The sequence below is a fragment of the Epinephelus lanceolatus genome, chromosome 6 (genome assembly GCF_041903045.1).
Source record: "Epinephelus lanceolatus isolate andai-2023 chromosome 6, ASM4190304v1, whole genome shotgun sequence".
Taxonomy (NCBI): domain Eukaryota; kingdom Metazoa; phylum Chordata; class Actinopteri; order Perciformes; family Serranidae; genus Epinephelus; species Epinephelus lanceolatus.
In genome coordinates this window covers 37,805,805-37,823,723 of record NC_135739.1, presented here as the reverse complement: position 1 = coordinate 37,823,723, position 17,919 = coordinate 37,805,805, and the positions used below count along the sequence as shown (strand labels likewise).

General features: G+C 44.1%; 1 protein-coding gene across 2 annotated transcripts in view; it reads right to left on the bottom strand.

Annotated features, from left to right (window-relative positions):
- Positions 1-43: 43 nt before the first annotated feature.
- Positions 44-17,919, bottom strand: part of dspb (desmoplakin b) — a 30,008-nt gene continuing 12,132 nt past the window's right edge. Inside the window, exons 13-25 of one of the 2 annotated variants that reach the window (XM_078169040.1) lie at positions 17,777-17,903; positions 17,459-17,645; positions 16,316-16,875; positions 16,050-16,228; positions 15,689-15,827; positions 15,213-15,406; positions 14,804-14,966; positions 14,611-14,694; positions 14,422-14,529; positions 14,135-14,233; positions 12,210-12,707; positions 1,833-8,559; positions 44-1,775 (exon numbers count right to left, since the gene is read on the bottom strand). In XM_078169040.1, the coding sequence (XP_078025166.1) occupies positions 685-1,775; positions 1,833-8,559; positions 12,210-12,707; positions 14,135-14,233; positions 14,422-14,529; positions 14,611-14,694; positions 14,804-14,966; positions 15,213-15,406; positions 15,689-15,827; positions 16,050-16,228; positions 16,316-16,875; positions 17,459-17,645; positions 17,777-17,903 (10,156 nt within the window). In that variant the 3' untranslated portion in view covers positions 44-684. Of the gene's footprint in view, positions 8,560-12,209; positions 12,708-14,134; positions 14,234-14,421; positions 14,530-14,610; positions 14,695-14,803; positions 14,967-15,212; positions 15,407-15,688; positions 15,828-16,049; positions 16,229-16,315; positions 16,876-17,458; positions 17,646-17,776; positions 17,904-17,919 lie in introns of both variants that reach the window. The other variant, XM_033621704.2, reaches the window with a different exon arrangement.

Genomic DNA, 17,919 nt, shown 5'->3' with positions numbered 1-17,919 from the left:
GCATTAAAATTGACCAGACGCAATAAGAAGTCATCAATCCATGTAAGCAAAAGACTCAAAGGTTAGTGTTTATTTTGAGATACTGAGAAACTTTTACAAGACCAGAAGCACTAAACAGCAAAAACCAATGTTTAACTGATTTAGTAAAAAAGTAGTTAAGCTAATATATGTAACCCAACCTTTGCTTCCCTTTCCTCACAAAACAGGCATTTTAGATGTAGATTAAATATAAACCTAATACCATCATGTTAACAATCTAAAGCTTAAAAAGAAATTACATTCCATGAAGATTTTAACAACATTGGTCAAATAGGCCTATGTGTATGCAAAAATATGGCAAACATTTCTGAACCTAGCCTAGTAGGGGCACCAGCAGCTTTGCTAACATACATTTTATTTTCAATCCATATACCTGAAGATGGCTGCCATTAATACTTTAGTTTCCACAAAAAATATCTAGGCAGTGTTCATTGTCATTACCTTTTGAACTATAGCATTTTAAAAGCATAGCAACACCAAAGCTAAAATCTAAAACTATGCAAAAAGATTAAGAACATGATCTTCGGATGATGTTATCTTTAAATTCTTCTCCTTGTGTACAATACACACAAGCTCTTTTCTAAACAATCAGTATACTCTTAACAGATTTATTTGCAAGTATGAATGTGCAGAACATTTTTTGATTTATTTGGCAGATGTTGAGGAGAAAGTGGCGTAGCTAGTATGACTTAAGGTGGTGCGACTAGTTGATGAGTTACTGGGGGAGCCTAGGTCCACACTGCTCCTGCGGGAGCCTCGTCGTGAGCCACTCCTGGAGCCAGTGGTGGATCCTGGGGCAGAGGACACATTGTAAGGACTGCTGATCCCTCTGGAAGACTCGGCTGATGCCTGGAGCATTTTCACCCCGCTGCTTTCCTCCACCAGGCAATTATCCAGAGCATCCTTGTAAGAGATCTTTAGTTTGCTCTTGGGGCAGGTCAGGTTCTTTGTTTGCTGTCTGGTGTCTTGGAGCTTCTGGGCTGCTCTCCCATCCAGCCAGCCCATTTTCACAGCTTCTTCTAAGGTTCTTCTACACCCCATTTCTGGGTCATAAAGTCCCCCTGTTACATACTGGAACTCCAGGAATCTCTGCCCTGCCTCATATGGCAGCCACATCTCCTTCATAGCCTGAGCAGCAGACATCTTCTTCCTGTTTTTTACATCCTCAAAGCCAAAAAAGGCTTTTTGGGCAGGCTTAAGCTTAGTTGCCATGTCGTCATTTATTATGCCCTGGCGGGTGGCCTCTTGGATGCTGAGCCTACGGCCATTTGTGGGATTGATGATTCCTCCAGTGCAGGCCTGAGCCTCCAGCAGTCTCTGGGCAGTGATGGAATCCACCAGACCACGATCTAGAGCCTCTGTGATGGATATCTTCTCTATAGTATCTGTGTCAAAGATGGCACCCACAGGTTCCTGTTCACCCACTGTTTCAACAGGAGAGGCCAGGGTGAATGATATGCTGGATATACCCCTAAAGGAATCAGGTGAATCTTGACCTACACTGCTAAATGAGGTGCTTCGCTCGGTGACAGTGGTGGTTCTTGTTGATGTCACCTTGGAGAGAGTAGGTGATAAGGGTCTTGACAGGGCTGATGATGATGACAATGATGATGATGTCACTGACAATGGAATTGACGCTGCTGATGTTCTCAAAGTCGATGATGATGTCACTGAAGATGCTCCTGGGGATGCTGATGTTTTTGAAGTTGATGATGATGATGTCACTGAAGATGTACCTGGGGATGCTGATGTTCTTGAAGTTGATGATGATGATGATGTCATTGAAGATGTACCTGGAAATGCTGATGTTCTTGAAGTTGATGATGATGAAGATAATGATGATGATCCATGTTTGGTCTTGTTGCTGATGATATCTGCAAACTGAGTAAGATTGATGGTACGTGATCTGTACCGATCTAGATCCGATTGATCAATTACTCCTTTTTCAATCAGCTCGGTAATATCATACTGTCTTCCAGTCTTCTTGTCATTAATGACAAACTGTATGGAACCATCTGGAGCAGTGATAGTGATCTCTTCCCACTCACACTCCTGCTCAGACAGCTCAATGAAGGTATCATAGTCAATATACCCTTTGTCATATGCCTCACGCACTGTCATCTCTTTATTAGTCGCTGGATCCACAATTATCACTCTCCTCTTTCTCCGAGTGTTCTTTTGAGTCGACTCTAGCTTTTTCTTGTCTAAGATAGGTAAAAGAATGAGGCCAGTCTTCTTATCTGTAGTACAGAGTTTCTTAAGCTCCATGTAAGTTAGGTTTTCCTCCGTGTTGGGGTCAAAGAAACCCTTAGTATCAACATTCTGATTGGTCAAGATATTGTTCATTTCCTTATCAAAGTAACCTCTCTTGTAGGCTACATTAACGTCAATACGATGGCTGTGTTCAGGATCAATTATACCACCACTGGCAATCTGGGCCTCCAGTAGACGGATGCCATGACCTTTCTCAACTAGACCTCTCTCTATGGCCTGAAAGAGGGAGATAACCTTGTCAGTACCAGGAAGTTTGTAACCAGTCACAGCCCTCTCTGCTGATAGCAGGTTGTCCTTAAACTCTGGTCCAAACAGTCTTTTGTTGTAGGCATCAGTAACAGTCAGGTATTGGTTGTTGACAGGATCAACTATAAAACCTGAGGCAGCCTGAGCCTCAAGCAGTTCCAAAGTAGTCCCAGGTCGCAACAGTCCATCTTTCATGGCCTGATAGAAGGGCATCACCTTATCACTGGCCTCATCATAAACTCCTGCTATGCAGGTGGAACCTCTCAGGTAGGAGTGCAGGCGGTCTTCAATGTCCTGGCTCGTCAATCTGCCCTCCCTCAGTTGGTCCATATCTGACCGGTCTAATAAGTTTGCATCCACTAGATCTTTGACCAACACCTGGCCCCTGAGCCCCTGTAAAGTTAATGGCTTTTTGGGTTCAGGAAGAAGCAAAAGACCTGTGTTCCGATCTGCTTTGCATTTTTTCTTCAGTGATACATAAGTAGCTGGTTGTTGTGTGTCTGGGTCCAGATAACACTCAGGATACTGATTCAGGGCCTGGTAAAGGTCCTCATCTATGAGATCCCTATCCATAGCAATGTCTTTGGGGAGGAATAAACCAAGGGCAGGGTCCAAAATGCCACCTACAGACTCCTGAGCCTGGAGTATACGTAGAGCTGTATCCTTGTCAATTAATCCCTTCTTCATGGCTTGGCCAGCTGACAGGAGCTTGCCCGTATTTGGGTCTCTGTAACCTATAGTTGCAGATTCAGCTGCAAATAACTTTGATTCATCTTCCTTATCCACTACTCCTCTGGCACACGCTTCCTTTACAGTCAACCTCTGATTAGTTCTGACGTCAACGATGTTGCCTGTTGCTGCCTGAGCATCCAGTAGCATGTCAGCACTTTCAGCAGACATAATTTTCTTTTTCTTGGCTTCTGTAAAAGTCATTTTCCCTTGAGGTCCAGCTGCAACACCAGAAATTGACCCAGTCCCCTTCAGAAAGACCCTCTTATCCACAGACACCTCTGAGACAGTTTTCTCCCCCTTGATTAGTTTGTTGAATGTTAGTTTGTCCAGGACCCCACAATCAAGCAACTGTTGTGCTGTAACTGTCTTACGGACAGCCTCAAAGAGTAGTTTGGAGGGGTCAAACTTCTCAGAGACTGGCAAAAGTTGGAGGCTTGCTTGAGGCTCTGTCTTGCATCTTTCCTTCAATGTTCCATAGCTGGCATCACACTCAGTTTCTGGGTCAAGGTAACAAGCAGGACTCTGGTTTAGAGATTGACGGAGGTCCTCATCCAAAAGGTTATGTTTGATAGCTGCATCTTTGGGGAGGAACACACTGAGATTAGGATCTAGAATACCTCCCACAGACTCCTGGGCCTGCAGCAGGCGTAGCCCAGTCTCTCTGTCAATCATTCCCTTCTTCATGGCCTCAAACACTGAAAGAGGCTTTGCTGTGCTAGGATCTTTGTAGCCTACAGCAGCAGCCTCTGCTGCCAATAATCTGTCACGATCCCTAATATCCACCACTCCTCTGGCACATGCCTCCTCTACTGTCAGCTTTTGATTAGTTTTAGGATCAATGATGTGGCCTGTGGCAGCCTGGGCTTCGAGCAGCAAATCAGCACTATCTTCGGGCATAAGCATCTGTTTCTTGGCTTCTGACAAAGACATTTTTCCTTGACGTCCAGCTGCTACCCCAGCAATGGGCCCAGTCCCCTTTAGATAGACTGTTTTTTCCACAGACACCTCTGGGACAGTTTTCTCCCCTTTCACTAGCTGGTCAAATGTTGGCTTGTCAAGGACTCCACATTCAAACAACTGCTGTGCTGAGACTGGCTTGCGGATTCCATCAAACATCAGTTTGGAAGGGTCTTTCCTCTCAGTGATTGGAAGAAGTATTTGGCCTGTGTGAGACTCTGTTTTGCTTCTCTTCTTTAATGCCCCATAACTCGTATCACGCTCTGTGTCTGGGTCGAGGTAACAAGCAGGACTCTGGTTTAGAGCATGACAGAGGTTTTCATCCAAAAGGTTACGTTTGATAGCTGCATCTTTGGGGAGGAACACACTGAGTTTGGGATCTAGAATACCTCCTGCAGACTCCTGGGCCTGCAGCAGGCGTAGCCCTGTCTTCTTGTCAATTATTCCCTTCTTCATGGCCTCAAACACTGAAAGAGGCTTTGCTGTGCCAGAATCTTTGTAGCCCACAGCTGCAGCCTCTGCTGCCAATAATCTGTCTTGATCCCTAAAATCCACCATTCCTCTAGCACATGCCTCCTCTACTGTCAGCTTTTGATTAGTTTTAGGGTCAATGATGTGGCCTGTGGCAGCCTGGGCTTCGAGCAGCAAATCAGCACATTCTGGGGGCAGGATCATTTGTTTCTTGGCTTCTGACAAAGACATTTTTCCTTGATGTCCAGCCATCACCCCGGCAATGGGCCCAGTCCCTTTTAGATAGACTGTTTTTTCCACAGACACCTCTGGGACAGTTTTCTCCCCTTTCACTAGCTGGTCAAATGTTGGCTTGTCAAGGACTCCACATTCAAACAACTGCTGTGCTGAGACTGGCTTGCGGATTCCATCAAACATTAGTTTGGAGGCGTCATTCCTCTTTGTGATTGGCAGAAGTATTTGGCCTGTGTGAGACTCTGTTTTGCTTCTCTTCTTTAAAGCCCCATAGCTAGTATCACGCTCTGTGTCTGGGTCAAGGTAACAAGCGGGACTCTGGTTTAGAGCATGACGGAGGTCCTCATCCAAAAGATTACGCTTAATAGCTGTATCTTTGGGGAGGAAAACACTGAGATTTGGATCTAGAATACCTCCCACAGACTCCTGGGCCTGCAGCAGACGTAGCCCAGTCTTCTTGTCAATTTGCCCTTTCTTCATGGCCTCAAACACTGAGAGAGGCTTGGCTGTACTAGGATCCTTGTAGCCCACAGCAGCAGCCTCCGCTGCCAATAATCTGTCTCTATCCCTGGTGTCCACTACTCCTCTCGCACATGCCTCCTCTACTGTCAGCTTCTGATTAGTCTGAGGATCAATGATGTGGCCTGTGGAAGCCTGGGCTTCCAGTAGCAAATCTGCACTTTCCTGGGGCATAAGCACCTGTTTCTTGGCTTCTGACAAAGACATTTTTCCTTGACGTCCAGCTACCACTCCAGCAATGGGTCCTGTTCCCTTTAGATAGACTGTTTTTTCCACAGACACCTCTGGGACAGTTTTCTCCCCTTTCACTAGCTGGTCAAATGTTGGCTTGTCAAGGACTCCACATTCAAACAACTGCTGTGCTGAGACTGGCTTGCGGATTCCGTCAAACATCAGATTAGAAGGGTCTTTCCTCTCAGTGATTGGAAGAAGTATCAGGCCTGTGTGAGACTCTGTTTTGCTTCTCTTCTTTAAAGCCCCATAGCTGGTATCATGCTCTGTGTCTGGATCAAGGTAGCAAGCAGGACTCTGGTTTAGAGCATGACGGAGGTCCTCATCCAAAAGATTACGCTTTATAGCTGTATCTTTGGGGAGGAACACACTGAGAATGGGATCAAGAATGCCCCCAGCAGACTCCTGGGCCTGCAGCAGGCGTAGCCCAGTCTTCTTGTCAATTAGTCCCTTCTTCATGGCCTCAAACACTGAAAGAGGCTTAGCTGTGCTAGGATCCCTGTAGCCCACAGCAGCAGCTTCTGCTGCTAACAGTCTATCCCGATCCCTATTGTCCACCACTCCTCTAGCACATGCTTCCTCTACTGTCAGCTTCTGATTGGTTGTGGGGTCAATGATGTGACCTGTGGCAGCCTGGGCGTCCAGTAGCAAATCTGCACTATCTGGGGGCATGAGCATCTGTTTCTTGGCCTCTGATAAGGACATTTTCCCTAAAGGTCCAGCTGCCACGCCAGCAATTGATCCAGTCCCCTTCAGAGAGACCTTCTTATCCTCAGACACCTCTGGGACAGTTTTCTCTCCCTTCATTAGTTTGCTGAACGTTGGTTTGTCCAGGACCCCACAATCAAGCAATTGCTGTGCTGTTACTGGCTTACGAACGCCATCAAAAATCAGTTTAGAAGGGTCTTTCCTCTCAGTGATGGGCAAAAGTAGAAGACCTGTGTGAGGCTCTGTTTTGCATCTTTTCTTCAGTGTTCCATAGCTGGCATCACACTCAGTTTCTGGGTCAAGGTAACACTTAGGACTCTGGTTTAGAGCTTGACGGAGGTTTTCATCCAAAAGGTTGCACTTGATAGCTGTATCTTTGGGAAGAAACACACTGAGAATGGGATCAAGAATGCCCCCAGCAGACTCCTGGGCCTGCAGCAGGCGTAGCCCAGTCTTCTTGTCAATTAGTCCCTTCTTCATGGCCTCAAACACTGAGAGAGGCTTGGCTGTGCTTGAGTCCTTGTATCCCACAGCAGCAGCCTCTGCTGCCAATAATCTGTCTCGATCCCTAACATCCACAATCCCTCTGGCACATGCCTCCTCTACGGTTAGCTTCTGATTGGTTCTTGGGTCGATGATGTGGCCTGTGGCAGCCTGGGCTTCCAGTAGCAAATCTGCACTATCTTCGGGCAGGAGCATTTGTTTCTTGGCTTCTAAGAAAGACATTTTGCCTTGACTTCCAGCTAAAATCCCAGCAATAGGCCCAGTCCCTTTAAGATTAATGTTTTTGTCTACAGACACCTCTGGGACATTTTTATTCCCCTTTTCTAGATCTTTAAATGTTGGCTTGTCCAGGACACCACAATCAAGCAGCTGCTTGGCTGTAACAGGTTTTCGAACACCATCAAAGACAAGTTTGGAGGGATCTACATTCTCAACAATAGGAAGAAGCAGAAGGCCTGTGTGTGGATCTACCTTGCATCTCCTCTTCATTGACATATAGGTTACACCTTCCTCACTTTCTGGGTCCAGGTAGAGCTCAGGCCTCTGATTCAAAACACGATATATGTCATCATTAATTAGGTTACGCTCAATGGCTGTGTCTTTGGGAAGGAACACACTGAGAATGGGGTCTAGGATGCCCCCCACAGACTCCTGAGCTTGTAGTAGACGCAGTGTCGTGTTCTTGTCAATCAGTCCTTTCTTCATGGCCTGAAATACTGACAGAGGTTTGCTTGTGCCAGGGTCATTATATCCTACAGCCGCAGCTTCTGCTGCTAGCAACCTCTCTTTGTCCTCCTCATCAACCACACCTTGATCACATGCCTCTTCAACTGTCAACTTCTGATTAGTTCTGGGATCAATTATGTGGCCTGTGGCAGCCTGAGCATCCAGTAGCAAGTCAACACTATCTGGTGGCAGCAGATTCTTTTTCTTGACTTCTGTGAAAGTCATTTTGTATAGGGGTCCAGTAATATACCCTGGATTTTTTGGACCTTCAATTACCACACCAGCTATTGGGCCTGTCCCTTTTAGGCTGACCTTCTTGTCGACAGACACATCAGGGACAGTCTTATGCCCCTTTACAAGCTGGCTAAATGTTGGTTTGTCCAAAACACCACAGTCAAGCAACTGGTTTGCTGTGACTGACTTACGGACTCCATCAAAAACCAGAGTGGAGGCATCCAAGGTTGGGGGCTCTCTAGTTCTCTTCAGCTCAGTTTCCATGGTTTGTCTGACAACAGCCACCTCTCGCAATTCTTTCTGCATGGATGACAGCCTACTTTTATATGTCTCCTCAAGCTCCCTGAGTTCCCTCATCAGCCTGTCTATTTCACTTCTTAAAGAGTTCTTTTCCCTTTCCAGACGTTCCTTATCTGTGTCATATTGCTTGATCAGGCCCTGCTTACTATCACACTGGTCCTTCCAGTAACTTAAATCCCTCTTCACCCTTTCATTCTCCTCCTGTAGGCGTTGCTTATTGCGAACCTCAGAGTCCAGGGACAGTTTAATGCGACTGAGTTCCTCATCCAGCCTTTGGTTGTGATCTTTGTCCTTTTCTAACAATTGCAGTTTCCGCAAAAGAGCATCTCTCTCACTCACAATTTCACTGTACTGGGACTGAATGGATTGCATCATTGCTGTTGTCTGCAGAAAAAAGAGTGGGAAAAAAGAGAGAAACAGCAGAAAGACAAAAGGTTAGTCGACTCAGAAATGAATTGATGCATTTACTGTATATCAAGAAACATTCACAATACACAACTATACAATCAAACAACAGGATAGAACATATTTGGATTGAAATAAAAATGAAATCAAATTATCATGCTACTATCAAGTTGAACTGCACCTCATTTGTACTAGTGCTAATGAACCTTAATGATAAACTGTAATATTATCAAGGAAGACAGCATACATACTTGCTCTATTCATTTTTGTCAATGAAAACAAAAAGTCCAACATTTTGGCTCGCAGCTTCATTAAGAGCAACAGAAGTGATGTTGCAAATTTAATGTTTCTTTTCTTGCTTGTATTTTTTCATCTGTATTAACGCAAAATTTGACAAAATAGGCCAAAAAAACCACTTGATTTAAAACAAAAAGCTGTTATTGATTATAATAGTAAACAAAACATAAATAGCAAGTCTGCGTGCATTCTTCCAACATATATCTTGCTTTGTTCACATAGCAATGTATTATCGAAAATAATTCCTTTCAGTAAAACAACAAAACAAGACAATGTCTTACAAGACTGGGAAGTAAAAGTATAAAGGCGTTAAAGTAGTCATTTTTTAAAATAAAGTTATCCAGTGGAGAAAAAAAAAACACTAAAATTTTCAAAGTTATTGATTTTCATTGTGAAATCAGCCTTCCCAATCCCGAAGACAAACAATAAATGACACTACATTGTTTATTGCAACTATAACCACAAAACAATCATAACTATTTTGACTACTACTTCATACAGATTGGAATAGTTTCTGTCTACATTCTGTAAACTCGCAAAACAGCACAAATAAATATTGCCGATAGATGGGTGCCAATCTTGATTGACTGGTCAAAACCTGCTTGACAGGGTGCTTAAAATACTGCAAAAAAATGTAGATATTTTACACACAGACACACACACACATATGTGTATGTGTATATATATATATATATATATATATATATATATATATGTATATATATGTCAGTGCTGTTTTTACAAGTTTGCAAAATGTGTTGTTAAGACCATCAAGAAGCCACAATAATTTGATAAACAACAATCAAACTGTATTGGAGCAGACAACTAGTGGTAATGATGTCATGGCGGTGTTTATCACTCTGGGCAGTAGAAGGAAAGGCAAAAAAGCATGCAGACTGAACATCTTTGCACAGTGTGGGGCAGGAAGACAGTGGGTTGGGAAGGTCAGCAGGCAGAGAGGCACACATCATGCTTGCATGCAAGTGACTGACATGCAAGTTTATTCAAACACATACAGACGTATGTGTTCAAATCAGAGTTACCACGTGGGAGGCATCGGGGGGGGGGTTATAGAGGTGTTCCAGCATGCAAGCAAAATTTTTGCCACAGACACTAATAGCTAATTGATTGCTCCAAAGTAGGACTCTGATTTGGAAAGATGAGAGCAGTCCAGGACTAATTGCCAAACTTCCATGTACCTCGGTGGCCTGCGTTTGTATTTTCTCAGTCTCCAGCTTGAGTTTCTCTCTCTCTGAGGAGAGCTCTGAGACCAGGTTGCGGTAATCTACATTGTTACATTCACTGGCCTGCAGCTGCAGCTCCAGAGCAGTAATCTGGGAGGAGAGCTCATCATTAATTCCCTGCTTGGATCTCAGGAGTTCCTCTTTATCATGTCGTGTTGCCCTTAGTTCCTCCTCCAGCCTCAGCTTCTCTTTGGTCTGGGTTTCTGAAATCTCTTTCAGCCTCTGAAGTTGAACAGAGTTCTCATTCAGTACTGTACTCTTCTCCTCTATAGTTCTATTAAGGCCCTCATTCCTGAGGTTTGCCTCTTTGACTCTGGCCTGCTCCTGAAGGAGTTGTTGCTGTAGGGCCTTCAGCTCGGCGCTCAGCTGTGTAACGTGCTCTGCAGAGGTCTTGTTTTGTTTCTCCCTCTCCGACGAAAGCTCTGAGACCAGCTTGCGGTAATCTACATTGCTGCGCTCACTGGCCTGCAGCTGCAGCTCCAGAGCAGTAATCTGGGAGGAGAGCTCATCATTAATTCCCTGTTTGGATCTCAGGAGTTCCTCTTTATCATGTCGTGTTGCCCTAAGTTCCTCCTCCATCTTCAGCTTCTCTTTGGTCTGGGTTTCTGTCATCTCCTTCAGCCTCTGAAGCTGAACAGAGTTCTCATTCAGTGTTGTACTCTTCTCCTCTATAGTTCTGTAAAGGCCCTCATTCCTGAGGTTTGCCTCTTTGACTCTGGCCTGCTCCTGGAGGAGTTGTTGCTGTAGAGCATTCAGCTCAGCGCTCAGCTGTGTAATGCGCTCTGCAGAAGTCTTGTTTTGTTGCTCCCTCTCTGACGAGAGCTCTGAGACCAGGTCGCGGTAATCTACATTGCTGCGCTCACTGGCCTGCAGCTGCAGCTCCAGAGCAGTAATCTGGGAGGAGAGCTCATCATTAATTCCCTGTTTGGATCTCTGGAGTTCCTCTTTATCATGTCGTGTTGCCCTCAGTTCCTCCTCCAGCCTCAGCCTCTCTTTGGTCTGGGTTTCTGTCATCTCCTTCAGTCTCTGAAGCTGAACAGAGTTCTCATTCAGTGCCGTACTCTTCTCTTCTATAGTTCTGTAAAGGCCCTCATTCCTGAGGTTTGCCTCTTTGACTCTGGCCTGCTCCTGGAGGAGTTGTTGCTGTAGGGCCTTCAGCTCAGCAATTAGCTGTGTAATGCGCTCTGTAAATGTCTTGTTCTGTCTCAAGCTTCTCTCCAGCTCCTCCTGTAACCTAAGACGCTCTTCTTCACCTCTCTTTTCTGACAAGTTGGCATGTTCTTGGTTCTGGCGTAGAGTGGTAATGGTGCTGATATACTCTTTCATGGCCATGGTGGTGCTTTCCAGCTCTGTTTCTACCTGCCTTCTTCTGGACACTTCCTCTTGGTTAGCCTTCCTCACATTCTCCACTTGGCTCTCCAGCCCATCTCTCACAGCCTGGAGGTCCTTCATGCGTCCTTGTAACCTGCTCATGTTCTGTTCTACTCTGCTTCGCTCCCTGCTCTCCCTCTCCAGCTCTGAATGCATCTTCCGAAGCTCCTTCTCACACTCCCCCAGTTGGGTCGCAGCCATTGATGAACTGGTTAGCTTCACCTGCAGCTGGGCCATAGTCTGTTCAAGTACACCCTGCCCTTCCTCTGTAGTTTTCCTCCTACGGGTCTCCTCATCCAGACTGTGTGTGATGTAGGCCAGCTCCTCATTCTTCTCCTGCAGAGTCTTCATGACTTCAGACAGCTCCTCTGAATACTGTCTGCTTTCCTCATCTCTCTGCCTTGCTAGCACCTCCACCTGACTTTCCAGCTCTCTCCTCCTGCGGCCTTCCTCTGTGATGACAGCACGCTGACTGTGAGCTTCTTCTTCTGCCCTCTTCCTTTGTTCCTCAGCCTGGCTCATAGACATTCTGAGCCTCCTGAGCTCCTCCTCCAGATTCCTTCTCTCTACCTCCATCCTGTCATATTGCTGCTGGAGATCGGCTGTATCCTCCTCCCTCTGGGCTGCCAGCCTCTGCATATCTGTGCGGCTGATGTGGATCTGGGATTCGTAGCTGAGCTTTAAGTTATTGATCTCCGCACTATATTGGCTCCTTACCTTTGACATCTCTTTCTGTAGCTCCTTGATCCTCACTGACTCCTCAGCCAGCTGCCGCCGCAGCTGTTCAATCTCATAATCCTTACTTGCCCCACTCTTCTCCACCTCCACCTTGGACCAGCTGACTGTCTCCAGCTCTTTCTGCCTCTTCCTCAGCACCGACTCATACTCCTCCTGCTGCGTAGCATAGCGCTCCTCTGCCAGTCTCCTCTTCCTCTTTTCTTCATCAAGCAAGTAGTTGAGACGTGTCACCTCATCGTTGAGGTCCGCCAGCTGGCTCTGACTGGTGTCTAGGCTCTCCCTAGTGGCATTGCACTGCAGCGCAGTGCTTTGCTTCACCTCCTCCATCGATAGCAGCTGGTCCTGTGCTGTGGACAGCTCCAGCTGGTAGCGGGAAACAGCATCTTCCAAAGATTTGTTCTTGGCATTGCGGTCTTGCATGTCCTCCCTCAACAAGCGAAGTTCTTCCTCTAACAGGTCAATCCTGGTGTTACGAATCTGCAAGCAAGACAAAGCAAAGATGTATACAGAGGTACTTTTAAGAACTTAACTCAAGTACATTTCACTGTACTTGCAATAAAAAAAACTTGACCACAGTGTACTTGAATGATTGATTCAAATGGGTTCAACTGATTGTGGAATCATCCAACATCCAAAGAATATCTGTGGTTTCCTTAAAACTGCATTACTGATTTATTTATTTTTTTGCCACTTGGGGGCAGTGCCACAAGCTGCAAACACAATTGACATATTATCACCTCATAAACACCAAGTTGATATGGTTTCCCAAAATACTGGCCAATGTACATATCCACCAGACATGAGGCTATGTTAGATTCACATGAAGTCAAAATTCACTCCTTTTAGCCCTTTTTTTAGTCTCCATCGACCTCTGAGGAAAAATATCTGGCTCATTAGTTTCTAACAGCTCCACCATCTTCACCAGCTACTGTAGTAGTTAACTTTTTCTGTCTTCCATTTGGTAATGGGCAGGTAGTGTACAGTTGGTATACTAGAGCTTTTTTGCTGAAACAAGGATGTGAGAGGTGACACTGAACCAAAACAGTAGGGGTGTAAATCACCAGCTTCATCATGATATGATATTATATCGATTTGTTTGGATGACGATACAATGTTTGCCGATATCACAAAGTCTTTCATGATACGATTTTGATTCGATTCGATTCAGGGGCCTGCGATTGATACAACGCAATACCATATGCCCATCTAACACAATCATTTACATCAACTCACAAAAACAACTAGAATATGATTTTACCATTTTATTTCTGAGCTCTGTTTGTTGTTTGAGCGGAGGCGCGCTTGCCCAGAAATGGTGACACAGACGTGCTATGTGAATTTCAAAATAAATGTGTATCTTTAAGATGAAGATATGGATCGATGTTTTCATTTTGCATCGATATAATCGGATCGTTAATCAATGAATCGATGTATCGATGTGGATCGATGTATCGTTACACCCCTACGAAACAGTAAAGTTGCAGGCCATTAAAAGCTCAGGGGAACTGCCAAATCAAATGAAAACTCTCTGTGGGTTCATCACTACAATCAATTACACAGTCATGTTTTCCATTCTTAATATAAAAATGTTCATTAGGGCAGCTTTGGTATTAAAAAAAAAAAAAAAAAGGTTGAATTTCCAACACTTCAAGACATGTTAATGCAACTCAGTGTTAACTCAACTTTCAACTAACTTAAACTAATTTAGGTTATTTTAACTTAACCAATGGGGACAATGAACATTTATTGGCATCATTATCATGAAAATCTGACAGTGTATTTTGGATGGATGGATGGATGGATGGATGGATAGATAGATAGATAGATAGATAGATGGATAGATAGATAGATAGATAGATAGATATGATGTACATCAGTACCAAAAAAATGTACAACATCAGTACCTTGAGCTCCTCCATGTTTTTGAGCAGTGTTCCCAGGAATCTGTAGTAGTCATCAGAATGAGTGAGCAACTCCATGTAACGGGTTTGCAGTTGTGTAGCCTGAGACAAAAACAAGGCAAACTCAAGGTTTAATTTAGATATAACATCACTTTCCTTCACACATTCATAAAAATTTCAACTATTAGATTATAAGGGGAAAAGACTTTCAGATACTAGCTGGTCACCATATACCAAAAGTTGTTTCTGTGTTTTAATGAGAGAAAACCTCTCCTATTAGGTTTTATTACTTCCAGATTAAGATCCATCGACGGCGACTTTAGCATTGTCCTTTTGATGGGGATGTTGAGCAAAGTCTCTAAACCAGAAGTGTAAGAAGCCAAGTCTGTTTCATAGTCCTGTAAAACAAATACGGTCATAAAATGAATTATTTTGAGAGTTGAGTGTAAAGTCTGTAGACGATATGCATGCCTCCTTACCTTGATAGAATTCACACAGGCTTCATTTTCCTTCAGCACACTCTCCACTGTCTCCCTCTTTGCTTTGATTTCTGAGTTCAGAGCCTTCAGAACACAAAAATATAAAGATGTAAGGTGACTTAAAACACATGGCCAGAGACGCAAAACACAGTAACCAAGTTAATCAATAGCAACAGCGGGCTGAGCAGGAGACCTTCTGGTTATTAATATGGTCGGTCAATGCTTGGATGCTCTCTATCTTGGTGGCCTGCAGGGCGTCTTGTTTTTTCTGTGTGGTATCAATCCAGTCAATAAGGGACGTGCTGGTTTGCTTGTAGTGCTCCAGCTGAGGCTGGTATGCCTGCAAATCTAGGACTCTGGACAAGGAAAAGAAAAAATTCAAAATATAGCACCATGTCTTCAGCGAGTTCAGAGAGTTCCCTTTTACACAAAGTTCTGATCTGACATAAACTGGTGTGAAAAGGTTGTGCTGTCTCTCAGGCTGTAATAAATGGTTATTTTCATTTATTTGTGAAATGTGACACTTTGATGTAATACTTGACAAACATGGCTCAAATATGGGTCATTGGTATAAAATAGATATAAGAGAGAGGACAGCATACCTGGTGTCAATCTGCCCTTGGATTCGTCTCCAGCGGTCTGACAGCAGATTCACCTGATCAGTGTATTTAGATAGCATCATGTCACACCTGTGAAAAGGCCCACCCACCTGGCCATTCCAGTGGGTGGCCTTGCCTAACTCTGCCTCCATGGAGGTCAGAACATCCTTCTTCTGATCCAGCTCTGCATTAATATTCTAAACAACACACAGGAGACACCAGTCAAATGTGACATCCCTGACACTTTAAAGGTATTTTTAAAGAATCATAGCAAATAGCAAAAACAAGTTTCAGGGACTTTCTTACTTTTTAACACAAGCTTTTCTAACTTAAACTGATGGATAACCACTGAGACACTGAGCACTAACATGCACTGGTATTCTGTCCCAGAAGAAAAGGCTGAACTGCTTACTTGTCTGAAACTCTTTTATCTTGCTGAAAAACTGCAGTGATTTTTGCAATAAATGAGAAAATGTTACCTTCAGGGTCATCATGTAATCCTCCACTTCACTGGGCGACAGAGACGTGGTCTCTTTCTCTGTCAGTCTTGCCTCATAAACTTTCACTATATCTTCAGCTCGTGCCACACTCTCCAGCATATCCCTTAGAGCCCGCAGCCTGACAGAGAGAACGATGTGATAAAGGGATAGAGAAAGTAATTCCAGAAAAATGTGTCAATATGTCAAAGCAGCTTCCTTTACAGAAGACAGTTTTGATCATCGTAGTTGTGATCTTGTGTATATGAAGGGTATATGAAATTTAATCTTAGCTTCATCTTGCTATGAGATTTTGATCTTAGTGAGACTTTTGAATGACAAAGCTTCAGTTTGTTTGGTTTACCGCTGTAGGTAAGCTGATGAGCTGCTCTCCAGACTGCCCAGTCTTTGGTTGATGACTCCAAGCTCACTGCGGAGGAACTGGGCTTTATCTGCATCAGTCATGCCGTCCAGCTCCTTCAATATACGCTCCCTCAGACGTAAGTACTCCTCACGCATCAAATTGACATCATGCTGCACCGTCTGCAGGAAAACAGTTATTGCAATGAATATGGGGAATTAAAGTTTAATCCTGCAAATGTTTTTTATATTATTGGTTTATTGGTATACCTCTAACTGAGTGATCTTGAGGCCACAGTCGTTCATCCCATCATCTCCAAGGCAGATGTGAACGTGCTGACTCAGCATGTCCTCTGCACCCTCCAGCCTAAGTCTGAGAGCGTGCAGCTCAGATAAGCTGAGGGAGGATGAGGAGGCAGGGGAGGCAGAAACAGTGGTGACCTTCACCTTCTTCACTGGCTCTGTCTTGATCACTTTTACTGAAGTGCTCTTAATATCTGTTTTCTTCTTTTTCAGCTCCGCTCTTCGTCGTTCTTCTTCAAGTCTCCTGGCCTCCTCTTCACGCCTCCTGGCCTCTTCTTCACGTCTCCTGGCCTCCTCCTCAAGCCTCCTGGCCTCTTCAAGCCTCCTGGCCTCTTCCAGCCTCCTGGCCTCTTCAAGCCTCCTGGCCTCTTCCAGCCTCTGGGCCTCTTCAAGCCTCCTGGCCTCCTCTTCCAGCCTCATGGCCTCTGCTTCGGCTGCAGCATGTTGTTGCTGCTGCTGTATTATGATAAACTGATGGTGTTGCTGCCCGGGTGCTTGTTGTACTTCTATCTGTTCCTGCTGTGCAACTGTGAGTAGACACAAGATATGTTTTTTAGTGAAGGAATAACATGATATTGTGGTTACATAGTTTGACTCTCATAATAAGCACTATTTGCATTCTCAAACCCTCAAGCAATAGTTTCTCTAATACTAAGTTAGTATTATAAGAGGACTTCACATTGAAATATTGAGTCCAGAACAAAGAGTGGCTTGTACTAAACTATGTGTACTATTCATTTTTCTCAAAGTTTTTGGCACAGATAAAGGGATTTTAAGGGCTTCTTAACAATGAAAGATATGACTTTGTTTTGAACATTTTGGATTTTCTCTTTATATATTTGATGCGGTTGCAGATATCAAGTGTTATCAATAAAAATATAGATGTAGAAATTGGGCAACATTGGTGGTAAAGTTGATAAAAAAAAATTAATTTAATTTCAAAAATCTATTATATTCTCAGGAACACTGTCCTCTTTTTAACTGCTGCCTTTTGCTGCCATATCTTTCTTTTATTCTAATAAACTCACACATTATCACCTGTAAATCACAATGCAAATCTAATGATTTGTTTTCATGTAGGGGAGCGTGACATTTTTTTGTAGTACTGACTGTAGGTAGGCAGCTGCACCACCAGCTGGTCATAGTGGGACTGGGCTCCAGTGAACTGGTTCTCGATCATCCTCTTGTCCTCATCACCAAACATCTGGGAGCCGCTGCTGTTCAGTCTGAACTCCTCGTAGTGAGTCTCCAGGCTCTTGATAAGTTTGCGGTATTCCTCAGGACGCATGCGGGACAGCTGAACACACACACAAACATTGTGTTTGATTTACCAACATCCGCAACCAAAAGGTAGATAAAACCCTTCAATTATAATAATAATTTTGAAGACTTTCTATTCTGACTTCAAAGAGTTTATTCCTCACTTACCATGCTGATAGTGAGGGAGTTGATTTTATTGATATCCATGAGGCAGTACTGCCAGGCGATGAGACTCTTAACGTTGATGTACAGCTGATTCCAGATGGACAGGATGGCCTCATAGTACTGCTCATTCCTTTGGATTACACAGA